This window comes from Lithobates pipiens, unplaced genomic scaffold (genome assembly GCF_037356315.1).
Source record: "Lithobates pipiens isolate NorthernLeopardFrog02 unplaced genomic scaffold, aLitPip1_a1.2 Scaffold_19, whole genome shotgun sequence".
In the NCBI taxonomy this organism is placed as follows: domain Eukaryota; kingdom Metazoa; phylum Chordata; class Amphibia; order Anura; family Ranidae; genus Lithobates; species Lithobates pipiens.
In genome coordinates this window covers 493211549-493237969 of record NW_027507764.1, presented here as the reverse complement: position 1 = coordinate 493237969, position 26421 = coordinate 493211549, and the positions used below count along the sequence as shown (strand labels likewise).

At 41.5% G+C, this 26421-nt stretch overlaps 1 protein-coding gene across 3 annotated transcripts in view; it reads right to left on the bottom strand.

Annotated features, from left to right (window-relative positions):
* The window catches only part of SLC26A7 (solute carrier family 26 member 7), a 129789-nt gene that overhangs the window by 55319 nt on the left and 48049 nt on the right, over nt 1-26421 (bottom strand). For 2 of the 3 annotated variants that reach the window (XM_077493012.1, XM_077493014.1), the window contains exons 5-11: nt 22381-22533; nt 20759-20841; nt 17075-17222; nt 16622-16735; nt 11484-11561; nt 10420-10515; nt 8449-8555 (exon numbers count right to left, since the gene is read on the bottom strand). In XM_077493012.1, the coding sequence (XP_077349138.1) occupies nt 8449-8555; nt 10420-10515; nt 11484-11561; nt 16622-16735; nt 17075-17222; nt 20759-20841; nt 22381-22533 (779 nt within the window). The remainder of the gene's footprint in view (nt 1-8448; nt 8556-10419; nt 10516-11483; nt 11562-16621; nt 16736-17074; nt 17223-20758; nt 20842-22380; nt 22534-26421) is intronic. The other variant, XM_077493013.1, reaches the window with a different exon arrangement.

The window sequence follows — 26421 nt, the reverse complement described above, 5'->3', positions numbered from 1 at the left end:
CATTAGGCCCACCGCATTATAAGGCGCACAGTCGATTTGTGAGAAAATGTAAGGCTTTTAGGTGCGCCTTATAGTCCGAAAAATACGGTATATGGTCTCCAGAGACTTTAGGCTTAACCAAAGATAACTTACTACATCAGTACTTCTATATGGTAAGAAAACAAATTGCATTTTAGTTAACCCCCTAATCTTAAAAACTCTGAGGAAGCTGCTCAGTTTAAACTAGCAAGACTAAGTTTAGAGTAAATTTTGAGCCATGTTTTTACTGTCCCCTCAGGCTATGTTTCCACTATTGCGTCCCCAAAGTCGAGCGATTTTACAGCGATGTTTTGCCGTGACTTGAAGCAATGCCTGTGTATTCTTGAGGTCTATGGACCTCAAGTCGCATCAAAGTGGGACCAAAGTAGTGCAGGGACTACTTTGAAGTCGCACAGATATGAACGCCACTCTTTGGAAATCATGGGGTATGACTTGTCATGCAACTTTGCAGTCCCAAATCACATGAAAAGTCGCACTAGTGGAAACCTAGCCTTAAGCTGCAAATGGGACATGGGTGTTTATATGCTGTGGTTGTGATGCTTTGTGCCTGTGGCAAAAACTACTCAACATGTCACAATCACGGCAATCCATTCAAGTGAAAAGCCAAGCAAACGCGTCAGTAAAAATAGGGTAAAATAGACGGTGCATAGAATGCATTAAGATAAAAAAACCTTCTGCCTTTACAACTCCTTTAAAGTGGATGTAAACCCGATTCATGAAATTTGAGCTGGGCACAGATATCTGTAGTGTTTTCGTATCTCTCTTCAAAGCACTATGTCCCATAGCTGTCTCCTGCTCAGTAGCTCTATTATCAGCCTGATAACCTTTGACAAGTTCTCCAAGACTGCCAGACACAGCAGAGGTCCCAGGTTCAAGGACTGGCCCTGACACATAAGGTTACGGACCTTAACACCCTGACATTTAGGTGTGTCATGTTTGCCCATTTCAAATAACCGTTGCAGTTAAAAGTACTGTGAACTCTATGAGAGTATCTAAGTTAGATGAATTTATATCTATACAAGATGAGTGTAAAATTTAAAAAAAATTATTTCTTCCAGTCCTGTTCATCAAGATCAGGAATGTCTTTACCTCACTGGTCTCTGACATTTAGAACCACGTGTCTGCATAAGTATGGAGCAGCATCTGGGGATGAGCTTCATGTTTTTAGTTAAAAGTAGCATATACACTCTAGGGGGGGAGTTTGAAGGGAGCCAAACTGAGTTATGGGTGCAGGGAGGAGCCAGTGATAATCAAGACTACATTCCTGTATATCAGGTTGAAGAGTGTTATATAGGATGTAACTAAGGCCACTTTGGTAGCTGTGGCTGCATTGTTTAGATTTCGGAACAGCAACCAGTGGATATATGGCAGATAAGATACAAAGTAATAGAGGTGCAGACTGGGCAATGTCAGTGCACCTTGTGTACTTAATAATTACAATGTAATTAGAGAGAATTAAGGGGGTTTGTGTCGATGTTTCTATATTTTGCTTTAGGAATATAAACCTGGAAAATTGTTCTCCAGAGCTACCTGAAATGCTGAACAGCACCTTGTCTAATACATTGAACAACCCTGCCTTGACTTCTGCTGAACCTTGAACTCCTTGCTCCTCCCATGAACTTCCTGATTTAAGCCATGTCTCTGCACTTCCTGTTTTCCAGATTACTGTGCTCTCTCCAGCCAACATCTCGCTCTGTCTTCCCTGGTGCCATCCCTATCTTTGCTATCATTCGTTACCGGCCAATGGAAGTCCCACTACTGCTATAGCAACTGGTCTTCGAAACTGATGCCTGATCATGACAGTAAGAGATGTTTACTGGGTCTGTTGGAAGATGTTGAAGAGAGTTCTGCTAAGACACACTTAACCAGTCTCCAGTATTTTTATGTGAAAAAAATCTGTATCCCTAGAATGGAAGAACACCAACCTTTTAAAACTGTATGCATGGAAGAAGTGAACTAACTATTAGGCCGGCATATGAAGCCAGGGTCTTTCCTACCAAATTTGAAATAATATGGGTGGAGTGAGTAAGCACTGCCAACAAATATGAATCCCAATGAGTTATATTTGGGGTATTTCCATGCCTATCTCTTAGCTATAGTTCTTTAATACCATCTGTACTCAACCACAAATTTAAAGAAGACAGAAGACTCAGATGTTGGGTATTATATTTAAAATATATATATTGACATGCATCATATATTGCCTTGCTTATTTCACAGAGCTCTAGCTGCTCATAGTTCAGTTGATTTTTTCTTTTGTTGTTACTTTTATTTTTATGGCATTTCAGGTTTGTTTTATTTAAACCTAAAATACAATACTGTCTCCAATATCTCAAACCTGTTATTCTGTTTTTCACAAAATGCTTTGCCTTATCACATTGACTGGCAAGAAAAAGAGGGCTCCCACTGTGTCAGCGTTTGCAGTGTGGTGGTCCCATCCCTATGTATAGATTTAAAAAAAAACTTCAAAGATATGCCTTCATTTGGGGAACAGGAGGAATGCATTAAGGGCCACATTGATTTAATAGTGAAATAACCTATTTCCCTGAAAGAGAAAAAAGTTTTGCAGGGACAAAGGGGCCTTTAATGAAGGGAAAGCTTACTGCAACAGCGGAACCCCCAAGGGAGTCAACAGGGTAATAAGAAAAATAGTTCTAAGGCCGCGTACACACGGGCGGACTGTTCGCCCAACTTTGTCCGCTGAACAGTGTTTCAGCGGACAGTCCGCTCGTGTGTGGGCTTCAGCGGACAGTTTCAGCGGACAGTCTGATGAACAAAGTTTTTCGGAATTTCCGTAAGACTGTCCGCTGAAACTTGGTTTGAGCGGACAGTCCGCTCGTGTGTAGGCTTGTTCGATAAACTAAGTCTCGCGCATGCTCAGAAAGAATTTACACGGCGAAGGTTGCATTGCAGTGTATTGGACTTCGAATTTCTCGTCCCGTCGTGCGTGCCGTTCACGTCATTGCGCAAGTTTTCAGCGGACTGTTCGTTCGTCGTGTGTGGTCAAGTCCGTTCATGCTAATTTTGAACGGACTGTTTGTCAAACTGTTTGACGAACCTAGTTGGGCGGACAGTCCGCCCGTGTGTACGCGGCCTTAGAGGTCAAAAAATATGAATAGAGATAAAGATAGGGGGTCTAACTCATCCCTGAATTCTCTCTCTTCTACATGCTCACAGACGTTGAAAGAAACAGAAATGGCGATCACCTGAACCTACAATAAACAACAAGAGACATATGACAGAGGCAACAACATCCACGCAACCTCCTTCTTCGGTGGTGGGTACTGAGCGCACATTGAGGTCAGGTAACTCACGTTGTGGCCCATCTGGACAGGGATGTTCTACTGCGGACCCTCCCGGTGTTGGGGCTTGGAATGACATGGTGGAGGGACAATGACATACAACACGGGAAGTGACTTTAGATGAGGCTCTAAACATTATAAATCTATCTGACTGCATGCTATCGGTTGATGAAAGAACCATACTGAGTAAGGATCTCACTTTTTGTCCTTCTTCCAACATCGACACCTTTAAGACCATTAAGGATTTACACTTATTTGCACGCAAGCTAATTCTTAAAAGTATAAATACCAAACCAAAACAGGTCATGGTTTCGTGCAATAAAGAGAAAAAAGCATTGGATGATCTGGTGTCTCTGTTGGAAGAACAAGAACAAAAGGAGTTGATTGACACAATAGACCTGGAACCCCTCCTAACGGCGTATATTACCCCCACGGTAGGGGGAATCAAGGGCAAATCTAGATTGGAGAAAAAGTCTAATAAATTTCCATATTTAACTCAGAATGCAAATTTAAAGGCTTTTATAGCTAAGGCAACTGATGATATCAACAAAACTGACCAAGGACACTTCCTCAGATAACTTATCTGTGGCTGAGAGAAATGCACTAGAGACATTGGGTAGTCAACATCAATTAACAATCAAACCCTCTGATAAAGGGGGCAACATTATAATAATGAATAACTCCCAATATCTTTTGATGTGCAAGAAGATTTTGTCCAACAAAGAATGGTACCAACCGATATCTAAGATCACGAGAGAGAAGTTTGACAGCAAATTTTTTGCACTAGTTGATCAGGCGTATTTGGAAAATACCATCACCCAACAAACTTGGGAATTTATACGCACTAAGCACTCAAAAATCCTGACCTTTTATAGTCTCCCCAAAGTCCACAAAGACCTCATCAACCCCCCAGGGAGACCGCTTGTCTCTGGGAGGGGTAGTATCTCTGAAAATATAAGTAGATACATTGATGAACAATTACACCCCTTAGTAATAAATCAACCTTCATACATTAGGGACACTACTTATTTGTTACAACATCTTGATGGCCTGTGTATCCCCATTGGTTCCATCTTAGTTACAGTGGATTTTGAGGCATTATATTGTTCTATTCCTCACAAGAAAGGATTAGAGGTCATTGGACATTTTCTCTCTCAATCCTCTAAGGATGACAAGCCACTGTACCACTTAATTCTGCGTGCTTTGGAGTTCATTCTTCTACACAATGCCTTTGCGTTCCATGGCTCCCATTTCCTCCACATACAGGGGGTGGTTATGGGGACTTGCTGTGCACCCTCGTATGCCAACCTGTATCTGGGGAAATGGAAGAATGCTTTTTTGCCATCGAACTCTTTATTTTTGGACCAGATATTACTCTGGTACAGATATATCGACAATATATTTCTTGTGTGGAGTGGAACGATGGATAGCCTCAATCAGTGTGTGACAGCCATGGGGATCAATGATTTAAATTTGAAATTTACCATGACATGTGACAGTTTGAAGCTGAACTTTTTGGATGTCTCTATACAAAAAAGCCCCGATGGTCAGTTATCCAGTACTCTGTATTGAAAGGAAACAGCGGGCAATACAATTCTGCACGCTACAAGTTTCCACCCGGCTCCGCTTGTGCAATCCATTCCATATTCTCAGTACCTATGGATTCTGAGAAATTGCACCAATGATTGTATGTTTGTGGTTGAAGCAAAAAAAAAAAAAAACATAGATTGCTTCAACGGGACTACTCCTCCACGGGTCTGAAGAAGGCCTTTAAAAGGGCGCAGATGCAAACCAGACAAAGTTTAATCTTTGACCATTCTAAACAGATTAACTGTACTAGTCAAGCACCGGAGCAAATCAGATTAGTCATGACCTACAACAAAACATCAAGCCCTTAGAAACATTCTCAAAAAACATTGGCACATACTCCAAATCGATCCAATGCTTGACCAGTTTATATCTAGGGAACCCTTGATCACTTTTAAATGCGCAAAGTCCTTAAGGGATAGACTGGTTACTAGAGAATACACAGGGGAATTCAGGGGGTGGGGCACTTTTAAATGCGGTGGTTGCCCCCAATGCCAATTTATTAATACAGATAGTGAGGTCAGGCTACCAAATGGGAAGAGATTCAAACCCTCCCATTTTGCGAACTGTTGCACCTATGGAGTAGTGTATTTACTGACATGTCCTTGCGGCTGCTTTTATGTAGGAAAAACTAAACAAGAACTACATAAGAGAATGAGCAGACATGTACAAAGTTTACGAGTATGCAACCCTGATTTACCATTAGGGAGACATGCCTGTGACATACACATGGGCAATTTCCCCAAAATTAGGTTTCTAGTACTCGATCATGTACACCCCAACACCAGAGGTGGCGATTGGGACAAGACCCTTTTGCAGCGTGATACCAGGTGGATAGTGGCCTTACAGGTCACACGACCACCTGGCCTCAATGACTATCAGTTATCGACCTTTTTTGGAAGGTTTTACGTCTGGTACTTGGGAAGGATTGGAATGATACATACTTAAGTGATGTAACTTAGGAGCTAGTCAGAACATTCCCCTTGGACTTCCAGGGATTAAAAATGTGAACAGTTGTAAATGACTGGTTAAATCGCAATTCTTGTGTATACACATGTGGTATATTTCTTTTTTTTTGTCAGTGGTTTGCACGTCATGGTGTTTTTTGTATGTCGTTTCCCGCATGCCCCATGCAAGGGGTTCTTTCTCTCCTGTGGGTGGTTACAGTTTGTCGTGATGGAATATATATTTTCCCTGCAGAGCTTACCCTGTTGGATGGCAGCCACTTGGTACTTACTATCTGTTACTATTATATCTACACTAGATGGCGATATCCTGGTTTAGGCCATTTATCCCTTCTGTGTATACATGTGCCTTTAAGCACCCATTACACTAGATGTCATTGGTCGCTTAATCACTTACATTCAGGTGCATCTCATGGGTGGATAGACATATTGTTATGCGCACGCATGGCCCCTGTTATATATTTGTCCTGGTGTCCCTGATGGGTATTCCGCCCCTTCCTTTTTTCCACTTTTCTCTGTTTGATTTAGGTGTCCCTAGTGTTATTGACCTTTACCCGTGATTGTCCGGGGCTCTCCAAAGCACAGTTGCCGTCGGTATTGGTGCGCGCACTAAGGCGCCAGGATGTTTTTGGTGAAGCCCCTGGCTGCCTGTTTGTGCGCGCTACCATCATTGCCGATGTGCGCACTCGCGCATATGCTTTCGCGCATGTGTGAGTACGCGATTGCGCATGCGTGTGCGCTATTGCATGATTGCGTGCGCCGGATACGGAGAAGTGAGGGTCAATGGGCGCACACGCAATGACATCATTCCATGACGCAGATATGTGCGCCATTGACCACTATTTAAACCCCATCTCTGTAGGAGGTAACGGGCAGCATTTAACCCAGACGAGACACCCTATATCCTCTCTTTGGTAAGCAACACTGATATGGTATTTCTTGAACCAGGCTTGTCTGGTATTTAGGAATATAGCTCTCATTTGCTGTATTGTAATATAGGTATTTTCAACAAGGGATCCACGCGGACAGGGGACCTCCTGGGGGCCATATTTTAGGCTTGGATCTATTTTGGTGTGGGGTCTATTTCACCCGCATTACCTTAGGGGTAAGTACAATGGCTGCCCTCATTTTTACCCTACAGTGCATGTTGGTAGGTTTTCTGTAACAAATATGGTGGGGTGTGCTTGTCGGTATCTCGTTTGTTTGTTTTTTCAGACCACTCAATCCTTTGTGGTGTGGCTTTATATATGGCCATCTTGATCTCGATACTCTCTATGTGTTTTCTAAACTTTGCCTTTGCTGGGGGGCTTACTGGGTGGTTCAAAGACTGACTATTCATCTATAGCCAGTTCCTCGTTGTTTGTTATCAACAGAGACAGTGGATATGTAATTTGCAGTACCTACACCAACTTGTACTTCTTACGGAGGGATGTGCTAATATCCAGGGTCATCATTGGGGACTTGGTATAGTGGTCTGGCTGCATCCATACGGAATAATATTTGTATCTCCCATTGAGGAGTGGCTCAATCACGGTATGTAGTACCCACATGTATATATATGGGGGGATTGTTGGAACTGTTTGGGTCATGCGGGACATGATATGTAATGTATTCCCTCTTGGGCGTTTTTTGCTTTTCTAACATGTCTCTTTATCTAATTTTTAGAGCTATTATTACATTATATTTCCTCTTACTCTCCACCCCTGATGAAAGTTTTCAAGCAAAACTGGAAACTGTCGGGTTTTGGGATATCCATTCCCTATGAGAGCATAAGTGTTGTTATATGGCTGTATTGTTTTTTGTCTTGCAATGTATTGCATATTGTTACTGTTCAGATGCTAGTCGCCTGTCCTTGTTTTTATTATTTTTGTATTAATAAATATTACATTTTATACTGTCCTTGCATGTGTTGGTGGTCTGTCAAAGTCCCATTTAGGGGGTTATTTTTTGATCTATCACATTGACTGTGTCACATTTATCTTGCTTTATATGTCCTTGTAAGTTTTTCATTATTGCAATAAAAAATAAATTAACAAAAAAAACAGTTTTATCATTATTTAGTATTATAGATGTTGTACAGTGCCTTGAAAAACTATTAAAATTCCTGCTCTACATATATCACTAGGGCTCATATCTGCGTTAAAATTTTTTATTGTTAACAAGATACCTCTTTTTTGGCAAGAATAAAAATGTATGTAAATGAAAATCACATGGTGTCTACCGTTTTGTTTTTTTAAGGTTTTTAGGAAACACACACAAGCCATGTATTGGCATTCACGCTGTATTACAGCAGGAAGTATGAAACCATTTATGGGCACGGAAAAATAGCAGCTTCAAACATTTCCACATTTAGTATTTAACAGCTACCAGGAACATTGTGGGTATATCACACTAGAGATTGCAGGGAGCCGCCTCAAAACACACATAAAGTATGTCTCAAGTGTTCTTCAAGAAACAGCCCTGACCTTGACATTATACTATATGCTGGGATCTATACTAAGATGTTCAAAAAAGACAAATCATAAAATAATAAAACGAAGAGAAAATAGCCTTACTTGGTTAATCGAAATACTCCTACTGCAATATTAAAGACAACACCAAACAGCAAACCAATATTTGCAGCAAAGCAGATTGTTACCACATAGGTGCAAATCCATATTACCTGTTGGAAAAAAAAAATCCAATATTGAAAATAAAGAAACAACACATAGGGGTGTATTTATAGAACAAAAAGCATAGCACTTCACCCAGTAAAAGTGCATGTTGTTCTGTTACATGGTTACATAGCTGGTAAGGTTGAATAAAGACAACAGCTCATCCAGTTCAACCCGTGTAGTTGTGTGTGTGTGTGTGTAGAAAAAACATTTCCCATATCTTTGTATATTGTTTTCGCTAAGATGTATCTACAAGAGTCTTTTAAAACTATCCATACTTCCTGCCGACACCACCGATTGTGGAAGAGTGTTCCACATCCTTACCGCCCTGATAGTGAAAAACCCCCTACGCAGCTTAAGGTTAAACTGCTTCTCTTCCAGTCTGATTGTGTGGCCCGTGTCTTCCTACACTCCCTGGAACATAAAAGTTTCATACTTACACTGGAATCACCATTGAGATATTTGTATATATCGCTATTATATCTCCTCTCAAGCATCTCTTCGCCAAGGAAAATACATTTAGTACTTGTAGTCGTTCCTCCTAATTGAGGTCCTCCAGTCCCCTTATTGATTTAGTTTACCTTCTCTGGACTCTCTCTGCCACATCCTTTCTGAGGATTGGTGACTAGAACTGGACAGAATACTCCAGATGCAGCCGAACCAAAGTTTTATCAAGTGGGACAGTTATCGTTTTATCTCTGGAGTAAATTCCTATTTTAATGCATTCTAATATTCTTCTGGCTTTGGTAGCTGCAGCTTGGCACTGCATGCTATTGCTCTGTCTGTCTTCTACTAGAACCCCCTAGATCCTTCCCCATCCTAGAAGCCCCTAGGGGCTCTCCCCCTAATGAGTAACTTGTGTTTATATTTTTACCCCCAAGTGCATTACCTTATATTGTTATTATGCTATTTCCTGTGCTGGTCGAATGATTTTAATCTGGTGGCTAAATGTGGTATTTTCCATTTTAAATCAATGCAATAATATTGCTATGCAATTTTGGAATGAATACACCCCATAATGTGTGACTTTTAAAGATTCATTACAGAACAGTGAGTCAGGAATGGTCTTTGTAATATTCTATCTCCCTAATAGGTGGAATTGTTTGTTACATATCCTCCTAATGGCACAATTATACCAGCAATGCTCAAAACAATTGAATAGCTAAAGTGATATGCAATTTCTAACCAGTTTTGCTGAGAAGATCACTTTGCCAAAAATGATTTTAGGTGCAATAGAAGCCAATTGAAAACTAGATGTGTCCAAAGGCACCAAACATTTGCTGCAATATGTGAAATTAGGCATGCGGCTTTAAAACAAACAAAAACATTCATCAAGGCAGTGATAAACACACAATCCTACTATGATGGGTGTGCTGTCATGCAAGTGCATATAAATTTAAAGTGCAAAAATAATCGTTGCAGAGATGTGATCACTTCACATTACGATTTAAATAGAGTCCAGCAAAGATAGAGTGCTTGATTATGACCTAGATATAACCATTCCACCATCACCTCCACACGTGTAGAGTGGGGGGGGTAAAAAATCCCCCTATGAATCAGATTCTTACCGGACTGTGCTAGGTAACAGGCACAGAAAACAAAATCCTATGTTCGATCCTCTCACTGGATAATTGATCACGAATCCTGTTGCAGCCGGGAGGACGGGTCACCCACTAATGAGCTTTTCTGCTGCCACTTCCAGTAATATCTTCCATTTCTTGCCACCTGTCGCATGTGCCTTTGATATAATGTTGCCTCACTATTTCACTTATAGTTTGTGTGTCTATCTTTGTAGTACTATTACAGGCTTCATACATATTCATGTAAATATTTGACTTAGTAGGAAGTCTCAATTTTCAGCTCAGTACTTACCCAATCAAATTTATCAACATTCCAGTATTTCTTTAAATCTTGGAACTGTCTAAGCATTCCTTTCAATCCAACAATAATGACACTTGCCAAAACACACTGCAATAACAGCACACAAATACACACATTGGGTTAAAGTATATATAAAACCAAAACATTATTATTATTTTTTTAGATTGGATAGAGTATGGGATGGTTAAACCCTTGCCATTCATGTTCAAATGGAGAGATTTGCCTTCATTTTATGCCCTGTAAACAAGACAGGAAATTAGAGGAATTCTCTCTAAGGCTAAGGAATTCCAATGTTCCCAATGGAACCGTTCCCCTCTATTCCTATCCTGATGCCAAAATTCTGGATTTTCCCTCCCTGATAATGGTCACCAAGACAAATATAGAAGATGAATATTCCCAATGGGGACATATGTAGCAATACATTTTCAATTCATTTTTTGGTCTACAATATATTTAAAGAAGTGTAGAATGGACTTCTGGTAGAACAAATCCCCCAAACAAGAACCCAGAAAGCAATGAAAACTTAATAGAGGGTCAGACTCTCCCCACAAAAAAACCAAAAACAAACAATTGGTAAAATTTGGGCTTCCCCCCTAACAACGGATGATTTTTCTTGTATAATGTACGTTTAGGGGTAACCCCGCTAGCTAGAGTTAATTCTTGTAACTGTGCATGATGTCGTGCACAATGTCAAATGCTTGTTCATATGCTCTTTGTTATCCAGATTTGTTTAATAAAAATATCCTATTAAAAAAAAATTGGGTTACAAACATATCCTGTTATGTTACTCTCCTAAAAGATTTATAACAACCAATGGTGTCACAAGGGGGTGGTGCCACCCAGTGATGTTGCTGGATGGCCCCACCCCTTAACTATTTAAGAAATGTCAGGCGACAGAGCAGGCAGATGGGTGGGAGCCTTCGGCGTGAGCTGAGTTTTTTTTTTCTACTTATGTGGATGAAAAAGTGTGACTCTAACAAAGTTTTCTAAAAATCCTTGCAATTTGTATAGATCACATAAAGGAGAGCTACAATTTAAACAATATTTTTGCTTACCATTGGTATCCAGTATAATAAGGGTACTAAGAAATAAATGACCAGGAGGACAAGGAAGCATGACACCAAACAGGCAACCTAGAGGTCAAACAAAATGTACATGTAAGGTCATGAAATAATGAAAATTTATAATAATGTAATTATTAAACTCCAGTGACATATCTGAATATACGGGTATAGCCCCAGTCTGCAGCTGAAAGGGTGAAGAGAACAATTAGTTCCAAACAGATTGAGTTGCTTTATGGACTGAGAAAAAGGAAACTACAGATCCTAGAGCAGTGATGGCGAACCTTTTTGATCCCGAGTGCCCAAACCGCGACGCAAAACCAACTTATTTCTTTCAAAGTGCCAACACAGAATTAAACCTGCCAGCTTTGAATGAGCCCTAAGGGACCAAAAAGAATGCAGAATGCACTGTGCAACATACACTGACCTACCTGACCATTGCATTCACCTACATGACACATGCACTACCTGACACATGCACTCACCTACATGACCATTACACTCACCTAAATGACACATGCACTCACCTACATGACACATGCACTCACCTACATGACACATGCACTCACCTACATGACCATTACACTCACCTAAATGACACATGCACTCACCTACATGACCATTACACTCACCTACATGACACATGCACTCACCTACATGACCATTACACTCACCTACATGACACATGCACTCACCTACATGACACATGCACTCACCTACATGACACATGCACTCACCTACATGACACATGCACTCACCTACATGACACATGCACTCACCTACATGACACATGAACTCACCTACATGACACATGCACTCACCTACATGACACATGAACTCACCTACATGACACATGCACTCACCTACATGACACATGCACTCACCTACATGACACATGCACTCACCTACATGACACATGCACTCACCTACATGACACATGAACTCACCTACATGACACATGCACTCACCTACATGACACATGCACTCACCTACATGACACATGCACTCACCTACATGACACATGAACTCACCTACATGACACATGCACTCACCTACATGACACATGCACTCACCTACATGACCATTACACTCACCTACTGTACATGACACATGCTTCCTGCACTACTAACATGCCCCCACACAGTACAATGTAAATCGGAGGATCCACCCTCCTCCTTACCTTTCTATTGCCTCATCGTCCAGCTCTCCCCAGACAGCATTGAAGGAATCCCCGACATCCGGCCATTCCTCGATATCCCTGGATGCCAGCTAGCAGCCATTGCACCTCTCCCCATGGAAAATCAGCTCCCAGCACCGCCCCTCCCCCTTCTCTTTTTCACAGGCTGCACTAGGACAGACTGAACCAAAGTCGTCCTGGAGCAGGGGGAGCTGACATAGGGTACCTGCAAAAAGGAATCCCTGAATGCCTTACCAGAAGTGTAGGGGTCCGGGGGAGGCAATAAGCTGCTGAACAGAGTCTGGATGGTGGAGAAAGAAGAATTTTACACTTAAATGACACACAAGGAATAAGATGACTGGCTGTCCACTCCCCTGCCGATGTCACTAGCAATGAAGCAAGGAAGAGAGCCGGCTCCTCCCTGCCTGCAACGTCAGTGCAAGTGACTGACTGGCTGGGGGATTTCCCTGGCGTGCCGACAGGGAGGGCTTGACGTGCCAGCTGTGGCACGCGTGCCATAGGTTCGCCATCACTGTCCTAGAGTAACTAGAGCTCTGAGCAGAGAGTAAAAGGAGAAGGTTGTTTTTCCTAGGCTGAGGAGGATTGTGAAGAATGTTTGGAGGGACTGAGTGTGCTTCAGGCTGCCAGCAGACCACTCACCACCACAATTGAGAGGGATAGAGGTGCAGTAACAGATATCCTGGAACACCAGAGAGTGCCACAGATGCTGACAAAGCCCATTGTCTGATAAAGGGGAAAGATAATGTGGACATTGACCGATTGTGCTGCTTACAGTAAACATATGAATAGGTGAGAGGTCACTGCCCAAATCCCACTACATGAAGAGGAACAGTGTTGCCTGCAAGTATTACAAAGTATTACAAAGCCGGTGCTTTTATTAGTATTTGAGGAGACATTATCTTTAGTGCTCCGATATAACCGTTGGGACCCAATGAGCTGGCCAGCAGAAGAGGGAGGGTATATTACACACGGCTGAACTATTATGGTGGTCTTACTCTCCTTAGTTATTATTGCCTGAGTATAGGGTTTAGGAGGGGTTGCCCATTATATCAGTGTTTTGCAACATAGCTCTTGCTGCTGTTGACCCATTGCAGTATATTTCTTGCTATTGTTTAGCTATTTGCTGTGTCGTTACCAATATTCATATCTCTTTTGTTACCGGACTACTACATATACATCTGCAATAAATATTCCCCACCCAACTGAGAAAACCCGAGACCCGAGAAACAACAAATCGTTAGAAGGTAAGCGCTACACAAGTGAAACATGTAAAGAACGGTTAACCACTTACTGACCAGCGCACGACGATGTACGTCTTATTTTTGAAGAGGGATATCTCGGTAACGGCAGCAGCTACTGCCACAACCGAGATATCCATCTCTTCAGGCGCCGGTACGATAACGGTGGTCTCCGCAGCGGATTCGCCGCGAGATCACCGCTATCGGTGGCGGGAGAGTTGCCACCCCCCTCCCGCCGCCCTCCCGCACCTTCCGCCGCTTACTGGAGCCGTCGGTAGCAGCGGAGGCGATCGGGTCCTTTCGCTAGCTGGGTATGGAGACGAGTGAGGATAAGATGGCCCCCACTTGTCTCTATGCCATAGGAGGGCGGAAGCGACGTCAAAACGTCACTTTCGCCCATACCTCTTAAAGGTATATTGTTTTTAAATGTCATATTTTCTTTTTGTTGCATTTTAGTCCAAATATGAGATCTGAGGACTTTTTGACCCCAGATCTCATATTTAAGAGGACCTGTCATGCTTTTTTCTATTACAAGGGATGTTTACATTCCTTGTAATAGGAATAAAAGTGATCCCTTTTTTTTTTTAAAACAGTGTAAAAATAAATAAAATCAATTAAAATAAATAATAAAAAAAAAGGTTTTTAAAAACACCCCGTCACGACGAGATTGCGCACAGAAGCGAGCGCATACATGAGTAGCGCCCGCATATGAAAACGGGGGTCAAACCACACATGTGAGGTATCGCCGCGATCGGTAGAGCGAGAGCAATAATTCTAGCCCTAGACCTCCTCTGTAACGCAAAAAATGCAACCTGTAGAATTTTTTAAATGTCGCTTATGGAGATTTTTGAGGCTAAAAGTTTGACGCCATTCCACGAGCGGGAGCAATTTTGAAGCATGACATGTTGGGTATCAATTTACTCGGTGTACCATTATCTTTCACAATATAAAAAAAATTGGGCTAAGTTTACTGTTGTCTTATTTTTTTATTAAAAAAAGTAAAAGAAGTGAAGAGCCTAATAGTAAATAATATCATACTGGTGATGGCAGACACACATTAATCGACACTAAAAGCACGCATGCATAGGTATGAATGGGCCCTAATGATTATTTGGTATGTAGAATCTCTATTTAACTACACATATAAAACAGGTTCACAAGCTCAAATCAAAAATAGTTCAAGACATTAATTAACTAAAGTGTGTTTTATAAATATATTTGCAGGTGTCATAATCAAACTAGTTTACTGTAATGTTAGGGGGAAAATATATATATATATACACAGGATCTCATAAAAGTGAGTACACCCCTAAAATTTTTGTAAATATTTTATTATATCTTTTCATGTGACAACACTGAAGAAATTACACTGTACAATGTAAAGTATTGAGTGTGCCGCTGGTATAACAGTGTACATTTGCTGTCCCCTCAAAGTGCTGGCAACAAAAATTATCCCTATGTGAAAATGTCCAAATTGGGCCCAAAGTGTCAATATTTTGTGTGGCCGTCATTTTCCAGCCTTGCCTTAATCCTCTTGGGCATGGAGTTCACCAGAGCTTCACAGGTTGCCACTGGAGTCCTCTTCCACTCCTCCTTGACGACATCCCCGATCTGGGGGATGTTACAGACCTTGCGCTCCTCCACCTTCCGTTTGAGAATGCCCCACAGATGCTCAAAAGGGTTTAGGTCTGGAGACATGCTTGGCCAGTCTATCACCTTTACCCTCAGCTTCTTTAGAAAGGCAGCGGTTGTCTTGGAGGTGTGTTTGGGGTCGTTATGTTGGAATACTGCCCTACGGCACAGTCTCTGAAGGGAGGGGATCATGCTCTACTTCAGCATGTCACAGTACATGTTGGCATTCATGGTTCCCTCAATGAACTGTAGCTCCCCAGTGTTAGCAGCACTCATGCAGCCTCAGACTATGACACTCTCACAACCATACTTGACTGTAGGCAAGACACACTTGCCTTTGTACTCCTCACCTGGTTGCCGCCACACACGCTTGACACCATCTGAACCAAATACGTTTATCTTGGTCTCATCAGACCACATGACATGGTTCCAGTAATCCATGTCCTTAATCTGCTTGTCTTCAGCAAACTGTTTTTGGGCTTTCTTGTGCATCATCTTTAGAAGAGGCTTCCTTCTGGGGCGACAGCCATGCAGACCAATTTGATGCAGTGCATACGTCTATTTCCCAAAGACAACCTCTGGATATGAGACTGAGCACGTGCACTCGACTTCTTTGGTGGACCATGGAGAGGCCTGTTCTGAGTGGAACCTGTCCTGTTAAACCACTGTATGGTCTTGGCCACCGTGCTGCAAATCAGTTTCAGGGTCTTGGCAATCTTCTTATAGCCTAGGCCATCTTTATGTAGAGTAACAATTCTTTTTTTTCCAGATCCTCAGAGTTCTTTGCCATGAGGTGCCATGTTGAACTTCCAGTGGCCAGTATGTGAGAGTGAGAGCGATACCACCAAATTTAACACACCTGGTCCCTATTCACACCTGAGATCTTGTAACACTAATGAGTCACATGACACCAGGGAGGGAAAATGGCTAATTGGTCCCAAATTTGGACATTTTCACTTAGGGTGTACTCACTTTTGTTGACAGCGGTTTAGACATTAATAGCCGTGTGTTGAGTTATTTTGAGGGGACAGCAAATGTTAAATGAAAATCCTATGAGTGCTGACCTGTGTCTGTGCCCCATGGCTATATAGGAGAAATGTCCGGGCTGGAGCTCCTGCATTTGGTATACAGAAGACAAAAGATGGAATGATATTGCTGAGTCCATGGGCAAAAAGCTCCTGTAACATACAGAAATAATACTTCACTGCAGGAAATCGTCAAATAATTAACAATATACATTATCAGTATAACAAATATTCCAGATAATCCAAATGCTTGTTTACAGTATATTTGACATATTTTTTAATATATGAACAACAGTATCCTTTTGAAAGGTATTTAATACATATATGTGGCTCTTATGAGCCATATTGTAGAAAGATTGAGTCATATTGGAAATGGTTGAGCTGTAGTTATTCTTAAAATCAGATTACAGGTTATTGGCATTTGTGAGATGAAAATTCATGAATGAAAGCAATTTCCAAGACAAAGATGAAATATCAGATTACTTTGACTACCTGATTTTCCGAAACAGAGTATTTGAACCTTCTGGCTGAATTGTAAGCAAGATATATGGAAACTGTGTATCCAACCAATGCAACACTGAAGGCTTCTACCACAACCTGGTGCAGAACATCCATTGTTGGGGCCTGAGGAAGAGGAATTCTGAAACAACAGAACAAAAAGAAACCTGACAAATTGTGATTAAAGAAATTTATGGCCTAGTAGATTATCCTTGCCATGCCACACTTGACTGTGTGTACAGTATGTACAGTATGGGGGTGATTTACTAAAAACAAATAGTCTGCTCACTTTGCAAGGGAATGTTCCCATGGCTTACCAAATGAGGCAAAGCTCTGCTGTCTTACATCATCAAATCATGTGCAAGGAAAAATACCCTTTTTTCTTTTTTTGCAGGTGATTGGGCATTCTTTGCAAAGTGAATTTTCCTTTGCGTAACCAAGCCCTATATATTTGTTCAGAATAAACTAAATAAAAAAAAATAAAAAAAATGTAGTCATGTGCAGGGGCCAATAAATGTGAAACAAATCTATAGAAAATCACACAAGGATGCTGAAGTCACAATGTCTGAATACAAAACATACATACAAATAGTGAAATTAGTGTTGAATGGATATAAAAATACTGTATGTGCTTGAGATCATTCTTATAGAATTTTGAGTGCCCGATTTTTCCGGGAGGAAGCGGTAAGGCATGGTGGTACCTTCAGCAATTGGAAAGGGCCAGAGCCAGGTAAGGAATTTTTATTTATTTATATATATATATATATATATATATATATATATATTTTAAGTTTATTTTTGACAGTCGTTTGAAGCTTTGTTCATTTGGATGTTGTCAGTAGAGGACCTTACATTTTCATGCCAGATCTGCTTTGTAAAGGTGGGTCAGTTGCTGATTCAGTGTCAGGTCACCTTGAGGCAAGGTGACAGATGCACACCCTAGGGATCAGGAGTGCACCGCAAGGTTGTGGACCCTACGGCTGACTGCTGCGGACGGGGGTCAAGGTGATAGGAAGGCAGGGCCGCCAGAACACCAAGATGGGGTTAGAGCGTAAGATTCCCTGGGGCGCGGAGTCTAAGAGCCAGCAGGTGTTCACCAGAGCCTCTAGTGGTGAGGATGGACTTGGCTGCAACTGGCTCCAGGTCGCAACCCTCAGGGTCCCCCAGCTCACACCCATAGTAGGCAACAGGAGGATAGGGATGGTGAGGGACAAAGCCAAACTCTTTTAGGGTACCCTTGAGTAGGCAGGAAGAGGAACAGGAGGAACCCCAAGCCAGGATCTGTCCAGCAGACCAGTCAACGTGTGGAGAATGGAGCCGTAACCAAGGAAGACCTAATATGATAGGAGATGAAGCCTTAGGTAAGACAAGGAAGGATATCCACTCCTGGTGGAGTGTCCCTACTGACATCTTAACAGGAAGAGTCTGGAAGCGGATAGGGCCCCCTGGGAGAACAGTGCCACTAATCGCCAAGACCACCAATGGTGTTGTAAGGGGCAAAAGGGTAAGTCTCATGGAGGATGCAGTTTCCCAATCCATGAAATTGGCAGCGGCTCCGGAATCTAGATGTGCTGAGACCGAACGAGAGGAAGCACCGACATGAAGCAACACAGAAAGGAGAAGACGAGAAGGTGAAGGTGATATTTCAGGGTCTAATACTCCACCTTCCAGATGTATTAGCCCTGAGCGTTTTTCCGGACGAAGAGAACAAGTGTCACGGAAATGACCTTTGACCCCACAATAGAGGCATAGGCCCAGAGTTCTGCGCCTAGCGCGTTCTTCGGGAGATAACTTTGTCCGGCCCAACTGCATAGGTTCCTCAGTAGCCAGGGGGTGCTCCTTGGATCGAAGAGAAGGGACTGGGGGCTCAGGCTGCCTAAAGAACGGGGAGTGCTGGCGTCTTTTTTCCAGGGCCCTCTCCTAAAAGCGAATATCAATCTGGTTCCACAAGGTGATCACACTATCCAGATCAGCAGGAAGGGATCTTCCTGTTAATTCATCCTTCACTCTATCAGAGAGGCCATGTAAAAAGGTTGCAACTAGGGCCTCATTATTCCAAATCAATTCAGCTGTAAGAGCATACTGTCCCACAGAAGCGGACTCTTGACGGAGACGTAAAAGAGCGCTAGCCGCTGAGGAGACACGACCCGGTTCCTCGAAGATATTCCGAAAAAGTTTCAAGAAATCAGACAGGCTAGAAACCACTGGATCATTCAGTTCCCACAGAGGGGCAGCCCAAGCTAGCGCCTCGCCGGACAGGAGGGATATAATATATATCCTACTTTCGCCCGATCGGACAGGAAGTTTTGGGGCTGAAGTTCAAAATGAATTGTGCACTGGCTAAGGAACCCCCTGCAAGCCTTGGAGTCCCCAGAGAAATGGGCCGGAGCTGGTAGTTGTAATGAATGTGTGGCTGCGACTGATGTGATAGGTGCAGCAGCAGATAGCGGTTGAGATTGTTGAACCGGGGGTCCTTATGAGGCCTGAACCTGTTCAACACGGGATGCCAAATCCTGAAGGAATCGCATCACCTGGGTCTGATGCAATTCTTGGGTCTCAAGTCTGCGAACTAAGCCCTGCAATGGGTCATCTGCGGATAGCGGCACATCAGCTGGGTCCATGGCTGATCAAACTGTCAGGTCACCTTGAGGCGAGGTAACAGATGCACACCGTAGGGATCAGGAGTGCACCGCAAGGTTGTGGACCCTACGGCTGACTGCTGGGGATGGGGGTCAAGGTGATAAGAAGGCAGGGCCACCAGAACACCAAGATGGATCCTACCGGGGTTAGAGCGTATGATTCCCTGGGGCGCGGAGTCTAAGAGCCAGCAGGTGTTCACCAGAGCCTCTAGTGGTGAGGATGGTCTTGGCTGCAACTGGCTCCAGGTCGCGACACCCAGGGTCCCCCAGCTCACACCCACAGTAGGCAACAGGAGGATAGGGATGGTGAGGGACAAAGCCAAAGTTGGGGCCACAAGCAGACAGGAATAGTCAGGGACACGCCAAAAGGTCAGGATCACAGGCAAACAGGGATAGTCAAGGACACGCCAAAGTCGGTAACGGAACAACAGCAGAGCACACGGCAGGTAACAGGAAGCTAACACACAAAGAAATACACAATGGTTGATCAGCAGGATTGGCCTGCAGTGCACAGGTTAATATAGAGTTCTCTGATAGGAGCTAGGGTGGAGTCATGCCAGAGGATGGATTACAAAAGCAGTCAGGTGAGGGTCGGCTGGTCTCTAGAGATGAACACATGGAAAACAGGTAAGCAGACAAACTCTATTGCATAACCATGACATTCAGCTTCACTGATTTTATATAATAACAGCCATGATCTGATTTTCAAACATTCAAAGTGAACTGCAGTAGCAAAAAAAATATTTTTGCAATTATTTTGGGGGGTAATTAGGTAAAAATATTGGCTGTGTGCTGCATAATAATGGCATTTCCAGTCAATACCTTAATACGGTGTTTCTCAACTCCAGTCCTCAAGGCGCCCCAACAGGTCATGTTTTCAAGATTTGCCTCAGATGAAATGGCTGTGGTAATTACTAAGGTAGTGAAACTGATCAAATCACTTGTGCAAAATAATGTAAAGCCTGAAAACATGACCTGTTGGGGGGCCTTGAGGACTGGAGTTGAGAAACATTGCCTTAAAAGTTATAAAATGAATTACCCTTTTGGAATAAATCCAATGACTTCAATGCTGTAATCCTCTTCCATATTTGCAAAATAACAAGCAAGGGTGGTTACAGACATCTGTGCAAAGAAAAAGAAAATGGTACTGTTAGCAAATTAGGATGAGTCATTGTGTTAAAGTGCTACATGCAACTCATTTAAATTATTCTAGTTCTAATATCATTTATTCTTTAAGGCTCACAGGGTTGAGCTTTTAGTCTAGATGCCTAATTATTTATTGGACTGCTAAAATATTGGTTCATACAATGGCCTGGGGTGCAATACATATCTGTGCTGTAAAAGAAAATCATAAGCCTACCAATTAATTAAGGAACATTGAATGTAAAATTATAAAAATAAAAATACTGCTCGTACATTTTGAAAAGGATGTTGCTTTAAGAAATGATGACCACAAAATATTTCTTGAGGAATAACTCAATAGAGGTAAATCAGGCATTAGCTGATTGGAACTGATTTATGAAAACAGAAGCAAGGATAAAAAGACAAAACTGAAAGTATGTCCCACATGACTTGTGATGAGAGCCTTGTTGTTGCCAAATTGTCAAGATTATCTGTGTTTTGTCCATGTAATGTTGCCATTAGCAATGTGTTGCCCATGAGTTCTTACGATTAATCATTTTTTGGACTGCCACCCATGTATTCTAGGACTGCTTGTTTCTTGCCTGTGTATTGTCAATATTTACCAGTGGCTGTCAATACACTGTCTATATAACTATGCAGTACATGATTGTGTATTTGTTGCCAATGCATCACCACCACCATTACCCTTTAGTTGCCCATGTATTGTGAGAATTGCCCACTGTTCTTCAAGTCCCTCCAGGGCAGCCTCTTTGTTGCCCATGTATTGTCAAGAATGCCTATTTCCTGCCCCTGTATTGACACCACTGACCTTGGTTTCATACATATTGTCAAGAAAGCCCATGATTGCTACTATTGCACATTTGCTGCCCTTGGATAAAATTACCAGTTGGTTACTAATGTATTGGCATCAAAAAGAATTATCTCCAGTTCATTGATAACAAAAGTGAAGGTAAGACCTACTCTAACATAGAGTTCAGAGACAGGCAGAATGCCTCTGTAGGTGGGTAGAAGAGAGTCATTTTTGCCATCACTACCCCCACCGCTCCCCACCTGTCACTGGTTATTATGGATGTTGTCAGCTTTACTCCAGTTTCTGGGTGTTTCCACAAGCAGTGCTTGCCCCAAATTCCTGGACATGTCTCCAACAGGCAAATGACTGTCACCCACACCGGCATTAGTCGTGCGGAGGCATAATGGAACTCAAGAGTGCAGTAGACACTATAAATTCCCCTGAATGTCTTTTAGTTTTTTGATACATTTTTATGATAGTTTTTATGGTTCCAGAAAGTATAGACAGTAGAGTGGAGTACAATGATAAAATAGTCTACCATCAAAATCGTGTAATTGGAAGACACCAGATGTGTGACATGCTTAATTTTTGTTTGACATCTTCAGAAACAATCTGGGAGAGAAAGATATTTTATTTTCTTTCTATTGGCTGACTTCAGGTGTGACATAAGAAAGTGATCACTTGAAACGTGTTATGTTTAAGAGGGAAAAGTAAAACAAGACACTTACTAGTATCAGGTCGATAGGAATGACAAACTTGATCTGTTTTTTATACTTCTCATTCAGCTCTTTTGTTAGAATCAGCACTGTGAGGGACAGCAGAGATAGCAACAGCGCTGATACTTGGATCATGTTGATGTTTTTGAAAACATAGATATAAATCTGCAACAAAAAAAAACGGCGGTTTAAAAAAGCAAAAACTAGTATAAATGTAGAAATAACTGTGACCTGTCTCAACTTAGAGCAACAACATCAGCATGCCTCCATCCATAAATTTTATGCAAGAACAAAAAAGAAGTGGGGTTGGACTTATATGTTGGTGTATATAATGATATATAGAATAAACATGAATAAATTGAATGTCACAATCCCCAAGGGGGTAATTCATAATAATAATAATAAACATAATAAAGCCAATAGCAGTGAAACATTTATGATACAGAATGTAATCAAAAAAAGAGTCAATATATATAATAATAATACATTTAATAGCGAATGATTAATTGATGAACATGATTTGTGACAAACAAAGCCCTGATTGGCTGAAGCAATGAAAGCTTTGCCCAATTAGGGCACGGATCACTTTTAGAGCTATAATTGGACACTGTCATGATGACTCTATCCAATCATGGCTCATTGCTCTTAGTCCTGCCCCACACTATAAGAGTATAGTGTGGGGCAGGCATGGCGAGAGATAGAACAGGGCTCTGTTCAGTGCTACTAGACAGTTAGTGTACTATTGTGATTCTATTGTCAATGTAGAAAATCAGTTTAGTGTGAATCTAAGGATAGTTCAATCAGTGTTACTGTAGTGTGACCAACATTCATCTTTACATTAGTGTGAATCTAGGGATAGTTCAATCAGTGTGAGTGTAGTGTGACCACCATTTATCTTTACATTAGTGTGAATCTAGGGATAGTTTGGTCAGTGTGAGTGTAGTGACCGTCTAACACAATATATTTCAGTGCGTTACTGCAAGTTTAACGCTGTATATTTCAGTGTGTTACATGCCATTTAACGCAGTATATTTCTGTGCGTTAGTGCATGTTTACGCAGTAAATTTCAGTGCATTACTGCAAGTTTAACACCGTATATTTCAGTGTGTTACCTTCCGTTTAATTCTGTATGTTTCAGTGCGTTACTGGAAATTTAACGCTGTATATTTTATTGCGTTATGTGCCATTTAACACGGTACATTTGTATGTGTTAGTGCACGCTTAACACGGTATATTTCAGTGTGTTACTGCACGTTTAATGCCGTATATTTCAGTGCGTTAGTGCACGCTTAACGCAGTATAGTTCAGTGCGTTACTGCAAGTTTAACGCTGTATATTTCAGCGTGTTACCTGTCATTTAACACCAGAATAGTTCAGTGAGTTACTGAATGTTTAACGCCATATATTTCAGTATGTTACCTTCCATTTTACGCAGTGTAGTTCAGCGTGTTACTGCAAATTTACCACCATATACTTCAGTGTGTCTTAGTGCACATCTAATGCAGTATATTTCAGTGAGTTACTGCAAGTTTAATGCCGTATATTTCAGTACATTACTGCAGGTTTAACGCCATATATTTCAGTGCGTTACCTTCAATTTAATGCCTTATGTTTCACTGCATTACTGCAACTTTAACGCCCTATATTTCAGTGCGTTACATGATGTTTAACGCAGAACATTTCTGTGTGTTAGTGTATGTTTAATGCAATATATTTCAATGCGTTAGTGCGTGTTTAACGCAGTATATTTCAGTGCGTTACTGCAAGTTTACCACTGTATATTTCAGTGCGTTACTGCACGTTTAATGCAGTATATTTCCCTGAGTTACTGCAACTTTAACATTGTATATTTCAGTGCGTTACATGACGATTAACGCAGTACATATCTGTGCAATTGTGCACGCTTAACACAGTATATTTCAGTGTGTTAGTGCACATTTACTGCAGTTTGTGTCAGTGTGTTACTGCAACACGTATATTTCAGTGCAAGTTTAACTCCCTATATTTCAGTGCGTTAGTGCACTTTAACACTGTATAGTTCAGTGTGTTATTGCAAGTTTAACGTCATATATTTCAGCACATTAGTGCACATTTAATGCAGTATATTTCTGTGTGTTACTGAAAGTTTAATGCTGTATATTTCAGCGCATTACCTTCTGTTTAATGCAGTATAGTTCAGTGCCTTACTGCACATTTAACGCTGTATATTTCAGTGCATTATGAACCCTGTAACGCAGTATATTTCTGTGCGTTACTGCACATTTAACACAGTATATTATAGTGCGTTACCATCCGTTTAATGAAGTATAGTTCAGTGCGTTACTGCATGTTTAACTCCGTATATTTCTGTGCGTTACTGCATGTACACATTTCCACATGTTTATTACATTTTGTTATTAAGCACCCCCCATCATATCTGGGAGGACAACAACAAGAGGCAGACGTTCCCATGGCATTGTGAGGGGTGCTAGTAGCATATATGTCCACAGGCAAAGGTGGATGTGGTCAGTCCTCAAGCAGAACATAATTTCCTCTGTTTATTGATGTTGTCTGTGCTATCCAGCCACAGCATGCAGATGAGCTGGTGGACTGGCCTACTAAACTGTAGTCATCCTCCTCGTCTTCCCTCACCCAAGCACAGCCTAGTGAGCAGACCCCCGCAGCTTCCAGAGTGGCTAAACCTGCCTCCTTGTCCACAGCTATTCCTGCCATAGCCCCAGCATCAGGCATAGAGAAGTCTGCTGAGTTATTTGAACACAGCATCAGCCACTTGCTCTTTGATGATGCATAGCCATTACTTGATTCAGATTTTGGTTCTGAGGATGAGGAAGGCAGGAACATAAGCCTACAGGGAGGAGAAAAACACTGGTACACAAATTGGCAGTCATGTTCCCCCCATATTTATGTATGTTACTACAAGTTTAACGCCGCATATTTCAGTGTGTTACCTTCTGTTTAATTCAGTATAGTTCAGTGCATTACTGCAAGTTTAACGCTGTATATTTCAGTGTGTGACCTTCCATTTAACACCGGTATAGTTCAGTGGATTATTGGATGTTTAACGCTGTATATTTCAGTGCATTACCTTCCAATTAACCCAGTGTAGTTCAGTGCGTTACTGCAAATTTACCGCTGTATACTTCAGTGTGTTAGAGCACACTTAATGTAGTATATTCACCATACGCCATATTATTTCAGTGCATTACCCTCTATTTAACACAGTATAGTTCAGTGCGTTACTGCAAGTTTAACGTTCTATATTTCAGTGCATTACGTGCCGTTTAACACAGTAAATTTCTGTGCGTTAGTCCATGCTTAACGCAGTATAATTCAGTGCATTAGTGCATATTTAACGCAGTATATTTCAGTGTATTACTGCAAGTTTACCGCCATATATTTCAGTGCATGCTTAACACAGTATATTTCTCTGTGTTACTGCAAATTTAATGCCATATATTTGAGTGAGTTTCATTCCCATTAATGCAGTACATTTCTGTGCAATAGTGCGCGCTTAATGCAGTATATTTCTGTGCAAAAGTGCGCGCTTAACGCAGTATATTTCAGTGTGTTAGTACGCGTTTAACACAGTATATTTCAGTGCGTTACTGCAAGTTTAACCCCATATATTTCAGTGTGTTACCATCTGTTCAACACAGTATAGTTCAGTGCGTTACTGCAAGTTTAACGCTGTATATTTCAGTGAGTTAGTGCAAGTTTAACCCCATATATTTCAGTGCGTTACCTTCTGTTTAATGCCGTATAGTTCAGTGCGTTACTGCAAGTTTAACGCAGTATATTTCAGCATGTTAGTGCACGTTTAACCCAGTATATTCTAGTGCATTACTGCAAGTTTAATACAGTATATATCTGTGTGTTACTGCAAGTTTAACTTCACATATTTCAGTGCGTTACCTTCCGTTTTAATGCAGTATAGTTCAGTGTGTTACTGCAAGTTTAACGCAGAATATTTCAGTGCGTTACATGCCATTTAATGCAGTATATTTCTGTGCATTAGTGCACATTTAACACAGTATATTTCATATAATATATTTC